This window comes from Amphibalanus amphitrite, unplaced genomic scaffold (assembly GCF_019059575.1).
Source record: "Amphibalanus amphitrite isolate SeventyFive unplaced genomic scaffold, NRLGWU_Aamphi_draft 000097F_arrow, whole genome shotgun sequence".
In the NCBI taxonomy this organism is placed as follows: domain Eukaryota; kingdom Metazoa; phylum Arthropoda; class Thecostraca; order Balanomorpha; family Balanidae; genus Amphibalanus; species Amphibalanus amphitrite.
In genome coordinates, this window is record NW_024881592.1 from 747,014 (window position 1) to 760,358 (window position 13,345).

The following is a 13,345-nucleotide window of genomic DNA, read 5'->3' on the forward strand; positions in this document are numbered from 1 at the left end:
GCAGCTGTTCACAGTGTACTGCAATATTGAAGCGTTCCAGAACCTACCCTGGCTACTATATCCAGGGTATATTGAGTGAAGGGTAGGACGAACTTTGGTAGGAATTTCTAGTATAACTACTAGAAAACCTACTATATGTGGTCGGGACTAGCAAAAAGTTAGTTCAAACTAGAATATGGTAGCGCTTATGGTTGGCAGTCGTGGCGCGCACGTGACATTCATTTCTTAAATTTCTTAAAAACAGGTTTTAGGGGCCGATTAGTGGGTAGATACATTCAATTAGCTATTAATAATTGATTATGCAAACATTCAAGAATCTACATCATTCAATTCTAGCCAAAATCACTCGGCGCTCCCAGGATTCGAACTCACGACCCTCGGATCCGTAGCCCGATACGCTACCGACTGCGCTACCGAGGACCGCGCGCCGACGATCGGAGAGGCGGATCGCGGGTGCTGGCGTGCAGAGAAATCTTTACCCTGTACGCCGTGGAAGATCGGCTGGGTTTCGTGAAAAATGGTAGAGGAATTGTCGAAAGAAAATTCATCGATCTATCATTTGAGACTAAGAACCATTGATTCCTTCAAAGGTTGACCGAGATATCGCTCGCCGAAAACAGGCCATTTAACATGTAAACCCTATGGGCTGGTAGGAAATGTACGCCGTGGAGCAGCAGTGCTACCAACTAACTTCGGCGGGGGCCGACTATATCTGTCAAGCTCATGTGGTATTTCACAGGTTCCTATGTCAAAAATTGTATTATTTGCCTTGTAACCGTATCATGTTGAAACAGCTATCACGCCTATATTCTATAGGTATTCATCGACTTGATAAGCAGTCGTGTTGGTTTGTTGTTTATCGACGGTACCTGCGACCTGCGTTGATGTCATGTTTGTGACTGAGTTGTTTGCCGCCGGCGACGGTGATGCCCCATTAGCTCGGTGCGGTCTGACTCGTGTGACACGGGATGGCGTCACGCCACCGGCCGTCACGTGACTCACGCTGTCGTCACGTTACGGATGTGGTCCCGGGTCACGTGACGATGATCGGTGGGTGGGGTGGATGGGCGTGGCTGTGCGGGTTTTCAATACGCCCACAGGCGGGCAACAGCGAAATTATTGACACGACTTATCTGCTTTTTATTTGCGTTATTACGGTGTTGTCGCAGCGATATCATGACGCTATTATCCATAAATCGGTCTGTCTAAATCTCGACCTGTCTTATTTCACACATGTGTAGACTACCCTCACAAAGCCCAAAGGTGAGCAATATTTTGAATTCCTTGACCTATCTACGGTTATAGCCGTGAAGCACTAAGAAGTTTCATCATGTTTGACGGTAGTGCAGCGTTACTTTGATCCAAATGCTTCCTTCGGGGTGGAATGTATGTCTGGTCAAAATTACTAGGTGAAACCAAGGCCATAAAACGGTGAAACATTCTCCCTCGATTGGACATTGAATATTCCTTAGGTTCTGTGCACCAATTTTTAAATCAACTGCTCCCCGCTCGTCCGTATTCTGCACAAGTAGGCCGGGGATGCAGCGAAGCATGAAAAGCAAAGCCAGAGAGCAAGGTTGTGGTCAACGAATGAGCGGAACACTGAGTTGTTCATGCATAAAATAAGCGATGATGGTGGGTTTTCTTCCCAGAGATTTGCGTGCGTTTAATACAAAGCATCACACATGTTGCGCGTTTATGGACTCTTGACTGCCACTCTCACTCACTTTCCCTGCATCTTCATATAAATATCCAAAAGTTTCACTTGTACATCTACCTCCCCCTGGACAATGTGTTTTTAATCTTCCCATACTTGCTCGCCATTTGTTACCAGCCACCCAGACGGCAGATGTGACCCACTACGGAATCTTTAATTGGTGAAACTGAATCGTGAACATCACCTGTTGGACATTGTCTGTGGAGAGATCTGAGGAAGACTGAGAGCTCACACGTTATTGTACAGAGTACAGAATCGCCCAGGGGGAAGGCTGGCAGCACACAGTCCACGCCTCAGTGGCCCACGCGTTCCAACAACGCCTGAGGGAAGGCTCGAGGCGCGCGGCTCACAGTCTCAACTGACATGGTTCATAGTGCACGACTTGCAGCTCGCGACTCTTGCTCTTGACTCTTATTTATTTATTTGTCTGACAAGTCCGGCCAGGTGTGGACGCTAGACAGGCGTAACCCTGAAACAGCTGGAGCGATAGCCACCCGCGCCGATGTTGGTCGACAGCCGAGACTCGAGAACATAGCAGCAGGTGGATAGCTTGTTGGATGGGACATGCCATGAAGGTCCGTTTTGGTCTGCTTTCCTTCCACTTTCACACCGATCGAACTCTGAACATGGATTGGTGTTATGCGACTTTATCGCAACGGGACACCGCCTCTGATTGTAGATATGCAATTTTCGAATTTCGAGGTTCATTAGGTATCATTCTGAATGCGTCTTTACTTTTAATTTAAGCTGAATGATAAATTATATTGTATTAATTTATTTCTCCTAGTTCTTAGATGCTCATGCAACACATGCTTTTAAACACTTACGTCGATGGCGAGGTCTATCCTTGCATTTACTATGTTCGTTCACATTTTTCAAGCATAAAAGTTTCACCACATTTCTTAAGTTGTTTGCCTGTGATTGTTATGCATCTGCCAACTACCTACAGAAAAGTAGGTAGCCACTTGCAACGGATCATACTGGTGCATGCCTACGCGTAGACACTGGGCTCCAATAAGGATCCCTTCAATGTTTCTTTTTCGTCAACTCCAACGTCTGAACTTGAAGGCCGTAACAGACTCAGTTTAGACAGACCCATTCCTCCTCCATTGATGGCTAACACTATCGGGATGAGATATTACAGCCGTTACCTGTCTCCTCCACGACCAAAACAAGCGACGGACACGCTGCTCGTACGCTCACATCCATCAGTCGTGCCACCAGCTCGCTGGCTGCGCCTCTGGCCTCATCGCCTTGTAAGACCGTGTGGCCCAACTTGCCGACCATAAAGGGCTTACCAAGCGCAAGCTACGGACGGGCGTTGAACATGTGGATGTTATACAACACAGCGCTGCATGCCTGATGTGACCAGCAAGACGGTGATGCGACGCGACACGGGGACACGGCACCTCAAGCTATAGCGAACAAAGACAGCTGCGACTCATGTCAGCCTGAGTCACTGCACAACCGCCTGAGTGGATACAACATATACGATGAGCTTTGTTAGAGTGGTGAAGCTCGTAAACTTGTGTCAGCACTAATAAGAGTGAGAACTTTTCACGGCGCGGCGCTTACATGGAATTGGGAAAACCGATGGGTAATCACGGAAGGACTTCTACGGCACAATGGTGACCTTGATTAGGAAGCCATTTCTTATGTTAGATGCAAAAAAATGTGCAGTTAACTTCGCCATTCCTTACAGTTGCATGTAACCATCAATGAAAATATATCCCTCCACATTGCATCCCATCCCTTTCGCCAAGGCCGCGCGAACGTCATTGGAATTCGTTCGTGTACTGCCCTGCAGCGTCCCGCTGGCTGCTCCCGTCGCAGACCGGTCTCTGTGTACACTAGTGGGGTTCTGACCGGACTGTGTGTCTACCCGCGCGGCTGTGCCCAGTCCGCTCCCGGACAGACACACTGTTTGGACGGCTGTAGTGTGTTTATTGTTCGCGCCCCGTCTCCGAGGTACTGGCTGTTGTCGCTCTGTCACTATACAGCGGACGTCTTGAAGGCACGCACCCACGATAGGCTCTGCGACACCCGTAGATACACTGAAGATCGTCATTAAATGTTATATTCTGAAGTGAAAATCAATATAAGGCTTTTTTAGTTTTTTTAAGTGTTTTGTTAAGGAAGGTTTTGGAAGTTTAGGATTTTAAGTGTTTTGGAACATCATAACGTTCACTGACCTCTGATCGTAACGCGTCACTGCTCGCTGCAGACAGACCGGAACTGCCGCCGCCGGAAGCGTCCAGTTCCGGTCACGTGGGAGTGCTTCCGGTGATTGATCACGCAGTCTGTCAGAGTGTGAGAAATGTGCGCGGCGAACAGCTGAGATGTGGATGCTCGAGACAAGTTATATGGGAATCTCTGTAGATTTGTCAATCGTCCCGAGTCTATATGATCCAAGGTTTGTGCCTTGGTCAGTGGCTCCACAATAATGACTACTGCATAGAGCATTGAACTAATTTCATGGTCAGATAAATAAATAACTGCATTTTTGTTTGCGTAGTGATAAGTGAAGCTCTAAATGTGACCGTTCACCCATGAGTGTGGTGTATTGCGTTACCATTGCATTTCATACGTTTCAACATTCGCAAATGTTATCTATCGACATCTCACCCAGCTAATGCCTATCTATCGCCCAAGTACCTACTATTCACTATATTTCAGTGAAGCGTGTTTGTCCCCAGTTCCCCCCCCCCCCCATTTCGATCAGGTTATGTATCGCTGTGCTCCATCCCCTGATCGACTCAGCCGTCAGCACCGTTGGTTCCGCTTCACCGGCCCTGTGACTATGTACTGGCACTACTAGCGTCCGCCGCCTGACCCTCCCCTCCCCTCCTCCCTGTGTCGTTACAGCTGGACAAGATGAACGGCTCCGCTCAGCACGGAGGGCACGGCTCTGGTGATGACGAGCGCGCGTGGACCGTGGGCGTCATCAACTCCCGGGCAAAGTACCTCACCGCTGAGACCTTCGGATACAAGATCAATGCCAACGGTGGGTGGTGGAAGGAAAAGACGGGAAGCGGAACAAGGAGAGTGAGGGTGGTAATCTAGTCTGTATCAATAATAACACATTTCAGATGATAAGACGTGGAAAACTGAGTGTCAAATTGGAGGGTGGTAGATAACCACGAAGCTAAACGGCTAGCACCGAATCGAGTTGGAAAAGCATTTTGGCAGCGGTGGGATTCGAACCCACGCCCTTTCGGACTGGTGCCTAAAACCAGCGCCTTAGACCACTCGGCCACGCTACCACGACGACGGTGCCTGCTAAAACTCAGATCGACCAAACGTTAGACTATTAGATGAATAACCAGTGGTCCTCAAACGATGAAATAGAACACTCAGTGGTCATCAAACGATATCGATGAAGAGCACGCTTGAGCACATCGATCTTAGGTACTCCATGACCGAGCTGTATGGATGTTGGCAATCTGCACAAAGCTAGCTCGCTTCTCTGCGAAGTAAAATGAGCACGACGCGAGGGTCGAGGCATAACATTTTTCTTCGAAAAAAGCGTGCTGCGAAGTGCAAACTCTCATCTATCCCAATTCCGGTACCTACCCCATTGTAAAACAGCGGCACCATTTGTTTCCCACTTCCCCAGGCACCTCTCTGAAGAAGAAGCAGCTGTGGACGCTGGCGCCGGCCGGTCAGAAGGACCACGTCTGCCTGCGCTCCCACCTGGGCAAGTACCTGGCCGTCGACTCCTTCGGCAACGTCACCTGCGAGTCGGACGAGCTGGAGGCGGGCGGCATGTTCGAGATCGCCGTGGCCGACGACGGCAGCGGTCGGTGGGCGTTCCGCAACGTCGAGCGCAAGTACTTCCTGGGAGCGGCCGGAGATAAGCTGCTGTGCAACGCCAAAACGCCGAGCGACGGCGAGCTGTGGTGAGAAATGTGTGAGATGGGGTGGGTGAGAAGTGAAATCTGAGCACATGTTACGCCCACTTGTGAAAGCTTGACAACGTATCTCGCATTGTAGTTGCGTTCCAGGGAGTTATTCATATTGAGAATTGAATGTTTCATTACTAATCGTTACTTGTTGCTTGCAATTCGCACCTTGAAGTACCGTAGTTATGCTGACCTCTCTTGGTTGACCGATTTATCTAGTACCTAATCTTTTCTCTCGTGTGACATCTGACCTTACCCCTCAGGTACATCCACCTGGCGGCGCGACCTCAGGTCAACCTGTACAGCGTCGGCCGGAAGCGGTTCGCGCACCTCTCCGAGGAACAAGACGAGATTCACGTGGACGCCAACATCCCCTGGGGCGAGGACACACTCTTCACCCTCGAGTTCCGTGACAACCACTACGCGCTACACACGTGTAACAACCTCTACCTACAGCGCGAGGGGCACCTGCAGGTGGCGTGCTCCGAGGACTGTCTGTTTGCCATCGAGTACCACAACGGCCAGCTGGCGCTCAGGGACAGGGCCGGGCGGTACCTGTCGCCCATAGGATCCAAGGTGAGTAAATGCTCCCGTATAAATTATAATAGGCAATAAGGTTCATGTATGTACCGGTACTTGTCGCTAAAAGTGGCAAGAGTTGGGTACCCGTCCTCCATTGATCTGAAAGTGGACTAGTTGGACGGTTTGCGGTAGGATTACGATGGGTTTGGTGGGGTCTCGACCAGTAGCGGCGGAACACATTCAATTAAGGGGGCACTGCCGACTTTTGGCACCCTTCTTTCCATGCAACGCCCATAGGTCTCGACTCTTGGTCGTGCGCAAAGGCTCAGCAAAGTGATCAAATGAACATGGCATCTAACCGTATGCGGTAAACGATAACCATGTTTCTAATTTCTTGTGTATGTATTTAGCTTTATCCTATGATAGCTATCCTCCCATTTGCCTGTTTTTTATACATATTGTTCATTCAACTCTTCTTCGGAACGCTTTGTGTGTTGTAGTAATCGTGGACATTCACAAACGCTATCTCTGATTCACAGGCGGTGCTCAAAACGCGTGGCCAGGCTGTGACAAAGGACGAGCTCTTTTCGCTGGAGAACTCTCTGCCTCAGGCGTGCTTCTCGGCGGCGCTCAACGACCGATACGTCAGTGTCAAACAGGGTCAGTGTCAAACATGCAGCAAGTGTCTTGTAAGGTATACCAAGCAGAAAACTAAAATTTACTCGTCATAGTTGAGATTTATCCGTCATAAAGCGATTTGTCATCCGAAACCATGTTGTTATATTCATTTTAGCTGAGCTATGACATACTTCCCTGCTTTATTTCAATTTAAATGTATCTCGCAAATAAAATAAACTAGCGTGAAAATTTGAGGCAAATCACATATACAACGGTTTTCTGTATAACCTATCCACGCACCGCGTTTTCTTCCTTATTTCTTTTCTCACTTTGCGCGCCTGACGCTGACCTAACCACCCTAACGTGCCGCCCCGTGCTGACCCATCCCGCTCTGATCTGCCCAAGTCTGCTGTGCTGCCCTCTGCGCTGAACGCTCCCCTGACCCGCACTCCCTGCCCTCCTCTGCCGCAGGTGTGGACCTCACCGCTAACCAGGCCGAGGTGAGCGACCACGAGCGGTTCCTGATGGAGTTTGACCCGACCACCCACCGCTGGTACATCCGTACCATGCAGGACAAGTACTGGACCCTGGAGACCTCCGGAGGCATCCAGGCGGCCTCCGGCAAAAAGTCAGTCAATACGAGGGATGGGGGATGTTGGGGTTGAGAAGTGTGTAACGGCAGATGTGGTTCGTAAGTTCGGAGGAACACGGGTCGTAGGCATGTGTTCCTCCGAAAGGTATGTATGCAAGCTGCTTTAGGTACCTGTACGGGTATTGTGGTAACTTAAGATTCCCAGTTTTACTTTGTCAATCTATGATTCCCTACTGTAGAATAAACGTTGTTACTTCTTGCCATGGTTTACGACAGATATCTGTCAAATCGACGCCCGGCTGTTGGCTGCCGTTCCGTTTATCCATCTCCCCTGTCTATCTGTTCCTTTATCACCACGGTTAGCCGCTGACGGCCTTTACAGCTCGAACCACCGGAAGGGTCCTCACAGAGAGAGGATAGACCGTGCGCCGCTGAACGGGGAGGTCTGGTGGCGCGCTCAGCCCTGTAAACAGAACCACCTCTCTCAGTATGTGCCGACTGAGCTGTCGTCCAGTCAGCGTGTATTGGTGGATTTGTCGGGTGTCGTGTGGTGTCCTTTTACCAAGGCAGTTTTCAACGTAACCCTTGTCCATTGAGCTTTCCTCAGTGTGATAGCCACTGAGACCCCTATTTATGGATGACAAGAGTTAAAACCTTGAGCGCAATCCAGGTTTAGATAAAAAAAGGGCGGTCCAGCCCCGAGTGTCCTCGTCGTTTTACTAATCAATCAGCAGCCGGTCGCCAGGTCATGACACGGTATGTGCATTGTGCATCAACTAGCAATCAGACGCGCTGATTGGTGCAATTATTGTGCTACCTTTTGTCCCTCCCCCCCCCCTCCCAGCTTATTTGCCCTATTTCATTGCGTTGTCATTGGTCACTTTTTTGACGACCTTGTGTATGTTACGCTGTACGCATTTCCTTTTGTGTCTAGATACGTATACCTACGTCTGTTGAAACGCCCGATGTTCACGTGGACTTAAATGAATAATGTTTGTCTCTGTGTGTCCAAGAGTTTTGTCGATTATCTCTTACGCTATAAGCTTGCCTCAATAACTGAACTTCCGTATCTCATTTATGCATCTGAACCATTAACCCGCGCACCGACTCTGCGCCAACTTAGTACCGACGGGGGGGGGGCGGATGACCGCCCCCCCCCCCTGAGATCTCGAGAACGAAGCAAGATAGCGACAAGCGGTAAACGGCATCGGATACGCACGGACAAGGTCTACAATTTTTACTAAGGTCATTTTCAGGTCAGGTCAAAGATGACGTCACTGGGGTCGAAAAAGTCAAAATGGCGGCACTAGATATGGAGAGGGTTTTTCTCGAATAACTTTCGAAGTAGTCAAGATAGGAACAAACTAAGGGCATCATCGTGATCCTCTCGTCAATCCGCATCGAATGATATATATGTTGACCTCGAAAGGTCAAGGTCAAAGGTTGACCTCAGGTCACGTGACCTCGAGGTCATCATGTATATCATTCGATGCGTCTTGACGAGCTGAACACAATGAAACCATCCGCGCGGCTGTATCTTGTTCCTGTAAGGAGTTATTGGCAAAAAAACCTTTGGTGACCTTTGATGACGTCACATGACCTTACAGCTGCCCAACAGCAAGACAGACCTCAAGGTAGTGAAGGTTGATCGTATGTGAAGTCATGTATGGTATATGGGGCCATTCCGACCCGTTTTAGTGGTAAAAACAGGGAGTTGATTTTTCCCCCATTGACTTATAATGGGGAGGTCGCGAAATTGACCTGACCTTAGGTCACCGACATCAAACTTCCGAGATATACAAATTGTAGCTACTAATGACCTAATAACATCCTGCGACTTTCAAAGGCCTCCGACATCTACTGTAGCTCTGGTACAGTGACAAAGTTGCAAAAAAGTGACTTGAGGTTGGGTCATTCAAAGTGACCTGGTGACCTGACCTTAAAAGTTAGGAGGTTCAAACTTGCACACCATGTGTAAAATTGATGAGAGAATAGTCATACCAAGTTTCGCGGCGCTACGCGCCGCGGTTTTCCCGCTATCCGCGAAAAACCTCAGGGGGGGCGGATATCCGCCCCCCCCGTCGGTGCGCGGGCAAGCTTCGATGAATTTGAATCAGTATCTCAGTGAATCACCAACTTGACTAACTTCTCGTCCTGTGCCTTTGCCTTCCCCAGGACGTCCAACAGCCTGTTCGACATGCTCTGGCACAGCGACGGCAGCGTCTCGTTCCGCGCCAACAACGGCAAGTGTCTGGCGGCCAAGAAGTCGGGCCACCTGTTCGCCAACTCGGAGGAGAATGAGGAGGCGGCCAGGTTCTACTTCTACCTCATCAACAGGTGCGGGCCGTACGGAACCAAATGCAGAATACATGGCATATTGCCGGGGATGCGAATGAATTTTGGAGAAAACTACTCTACCTTTTCAGGCCACCAAGAGGCAAATGTTTTTAACATAAAGATGACACAAGTTATAAAAGTGAAATATATTGGTCGGTTAACTCAGTCCTGGCATTTAAAACCAAATGAGTTTCTGGGCTTTTCAGGTAAATACACGAGTAACGGCTCTTTTTATATATTTTGCTTCAAATCTCTTGATGAGCAAAATGGTACTTACTTCTTCATCAACCATTTGATGAAAGAAACTCTCCAGTCCTTTGTTTTGTTACATGGTGTCATAAAGAGACACCTTGACGGCGACGGTTGACGGTGTGTGACCTTTTCAGGCCGATTCTGGTGCTCAAGTCGGAGCAGGGCTTCGTAGGCTACAAGACGGGCAGCACTAAGCTGGAGTGCAACAAGGCCACCTACGAGACCATCCATGTGGAGCGTGGAGATCGCGGAAAGGTGTTCTTCAAAGGTCAGTCAGGTCATAGCGAGTAGAGGGGTGTTGTAGCGTTCCAGACTCTCCGAAACTGATAAGTCATCATTTTGGGAGGGGTAAGGAGTTCTCAATTAGGATGTTAGTAGCTGTTGCCTAGTGCCTAGCGATTAATTGCAAAAAAGGCGTCAGGGCTTAAATAGAATCGCGAAACGGTGATATGAAAGTTTTCGCGGCCTAACTAATTTTGTGGAATGCATTTTCTGACACTCAGCCAAGTTGTCGATATACGCTCTCAGTTTTTTTTATAATCATTTATTATTTTTGTTCGGACTGGAGTTGGAATTATTAACCCTCGCCGGACCTATTGGTTTTCTACATACGCGCCGGCCGAGGGGGGGGGGCGGGTACGACCCCCCTCGCCGTTTCGCCCCTGGTGGAGCTAGCGCGTCGCGGAAAAAACGAGCGTGTGCGCCGTTACGAGACGCAGAGATTGGTACCCGATTTTAAGGTCCTAGGTCAACCGGTGACCTCTGAGGTCAGGTCAAGTGCCCCGAGGTACGGTTCAGTTTTTGGTGAATAACTTCGCAAAAAACGGCCGCAGAGCGCCGATTTTGGCAGCATCGTGTTCGTCTCGCTCAGGCGCGTCGAATGGTATACTTTTTGTCCGGGTCAGGTCAACTTGGGGTGTTGACCTCAGGTCAAGGTCAGGTCAGCACCCCCAGGTCACGAAGTTGGTCGAAAGAGGTCATGTCGCATATCATTCGATTCGGCAGGTCTTCCTGAGTCCATTGGTGGCTTTTCCGACTCGCTAGCTCAATTTGATCAAGAGTTATTGACGAAAAACTAATATGACCTTGATGACGTCATAAATGACGTCACGCAAGGTCAACATTGCAAAAGTGACGCATCTAACCTTGCAAGGAGTGCATAAAATCACGATTCTGTGTGCTTGAGATAGTTGGAGATCGTTCCCGGCGCCAGAATAGCAGTTTTCATTTTTCCCCATTGACTTATAATGGTGAGGTCACGAAAATGACCTGACCTCATATGACCTTTAGGAAAAATCCGAGATATACAAATTGTGGGACTCATAATGGATACTAGATCCTGCAAGTTTCATTTCCCTGTGACATCTCCTCTGGCAGTGAGGGCGTTGCGAAGTTGCGACATCTGCAGACCGTGCAGAGGTTCACTTATGACGTCATAGGTCAGTGACCTGACCTGACCCAAAAATGCGGTTGGTGTCAAAAGATGCGGCTTGGATCAAAGGTCAGGTATGCCAAGTTTCAGCTCTCTATCGCCAGCGTGTTCGGAGCTATCGCGAAAAAACCCTATGGGGGGCGGCACCCGCCCCCCCCTCGGCCGGCGAGGGTTAAGTTCAGGCTAGGTCCCTTCCTTGACTGCTTTTGTTTGTTTGTTTGTTTGTTTGTTTGTTAGGTTAGGCCTTTTCGGTCCAATTAGACCATTTCAGAGCCGGAGGGATGATAGGATTTAGGGGGAGACCTTGGTCTGGGCAGACACCCTAGAGAGTCGCCGGGGCTGAACCCGTCCGAATGGACAGGCCGACCAGCCCCCCGCCCCCAAGCACTCTGCATCCGGCTACGGGGTGCGCTCCCTTGGGAGCAGCGGTGCCGCTCCAAGGGAGCAGCCCGCATGAGATAAAGGTGCATGTTCAGCTCCCGGTGGGGGTTGCGGCGTGGAGGAGAAGGATTGCAGTATCCTGAGGATGGAAACGACGGAACGGAGGATTGACCGCACCTTTCTTGGTCTTCACCTAACGACCTCTGCCTGTGTTCCCGCAGCTCAGAGCGGCCTGTACTGGTCACCTGAGGACGGCATTTCGGCCTCGAGTCGCGAGCCGTACCCCTTCTACATGGAATTGCGCGAGCCCACACGCATGTGCATCAAGGACGCGCACGGATCCTACCTGTGCGCCCAGAAGAACGGCTCCTTCCGGCTGGATACCACCGACGTGGAGCGCGCCACCTATTGGGAGTTCTAGGCGACACAAGCGCCGCCTATATTATTTTCTATTGGACGTATGCGCCACCTACTGTGTGTTTTAGGCGGCGCGTTTGAAAGCAGAGCGAGCCACGATGCAGTGGCTCTGTGGACTGATTTGGTGCCAACTGTGGGGCGGAGTGGTTCGGAAGCCGGCGAACGAGGATGTGAGGGACCCTAAGTGAGTCCTAAGTGAGGAAGACTGGTGACTGGTGATGTCACGCTGTATGACGGGATGTGGGTGTGACGTGACGCAACGGGGTGATGCGTGACGCTGACAAGTGGATAATGTCACAATATCGCTACGGTGTGCAATGTGCATTCCCGTCGACATTTTATGATCAAAGTGCGGCCTGGGTGGCGCTGGAATGACTGAGTCGATCTGATGTGAGGATCTGTGTGTGCTACTGAATACTTTCTCGAGTGAGTGCGGGGCGCCGCCTCCCGACTACCCTCGATCCCAGCTGCTTTTGTACGCCCGTTATCAGCATAATACTGAGCGAGCGCTCCGCTTCTTACGCTGGGCTGTTGTTTTGATACTTTGTGTACATGTACAGACGTAGGCGTTTGTCTAGCACGCAGCATTTAGCGTTTGAAACCAAAGTGGGCGCTGCGATTAAGTTATGCTTCCCTGCGCGGCTGTTCGCGCGGAACTGCTTGTACACATTCAGAGCTGACGCGTGAGGCCGAGCGTCCATTGCGAATGGCAGTCGTCTTTTGTTGACCGGCGTGGTCGAATGGTCATTTTGCCGCAGTTGCAATCGTCGCTATGCTGTAATCAGTGCGCGTTACACCAATACACAGCTAATGGTCATCGGGTGTCATATGACACATTCCAACCTGCTGGTGTTGGGTGGTGCTACTGCTGTCAGTCAATGGTGATTTGCGGAACCCGATAGCAAACTAATTACCGACCAAAGCTACGAGAAAAATGGGGAAACCAAATTAGCCAAGAGGGATGAATGAGAGCAACACTAGCTTTTTACCGACTTCCGCACATGATGTGCATTACCCATACTGAGGCAGTGAGGCTCAATAAACCAACAAAATGTCACAAGCTTTGAAAGGTTTGAAATATATACCAAGTGCGAAGTTGGTTTTTGTTTGGTATCGGTATACGACACGTACCAATTAAGTGTTGGCCTCCAGTCGACAATTCTCTCGATGTCAAG

General features: G+C 49.8%; 1 protein-coding gene and 1 non-coding gene across 7 annotated transcripts in view; one reads left to right on the forward strand and one right to left on the reverse strand.

The window, feature by feature from the left end:
- Nucleotides 1-12,987, forward strand: part of LOC122380377 (protein singed-like) — a 53,376-nt gene extending 40,389 nt beyond the window's left edge. For 3 of the 6 annotated variants that reach the window (XM_043363476.1, XM_043363477.1, XM_043363475.1), the window contains 9 exons: nt 4,583-4,721; nt 5,334-5,616; nt 5,883-6,195; nt 6,681-6,801; nt 7,231-7,387; nt 7,734-7,838; nt 9,527-9,688; nt 10,075-10,208; nt 11,975-12,987. In XM_043363476.1, the coding sequence (XP_043219411.1) occupies nt 4,592-4,721; nt 5,334-5,616; nt 5,883-6,195; nt 6,681-6,801; nt 7,231-7,387; nt 7,734-7,838; nt 9,527-9,688; nt 10,075-10,208; nt 11,975-12,174 (1,605 nt within the window). In that variant the 5' untranslated portion in view covers nt 4,583-4,591 and the 3' untranslated portion in view covers nt 12,175-12,987. The remainder of the gene's footprint in view (nt 1-4,582; nt 4,722-5,333; nt 5,617-5,882; nt 6,196-6,680; nt 6,802-7,230; nt 7,388-7,733; nt 7,839-9,526; nt 9,689-10,074; nt 10,209-11,974) is intronic. The other 3 variants (XM_043363479.1, XM_043363480.1, XM_043363478.1) reach the window with 1 other exon arrangement.
- Trnal-uag lies at nt 4,901-4,980 on the reverse strand. The gene has a single exon. It is a non-coding gene; the product is annotated as a tRNA-Leu (tRNA).
- Nucleotides 12,988-13,345: the final 358 nt, after the last annotated feature.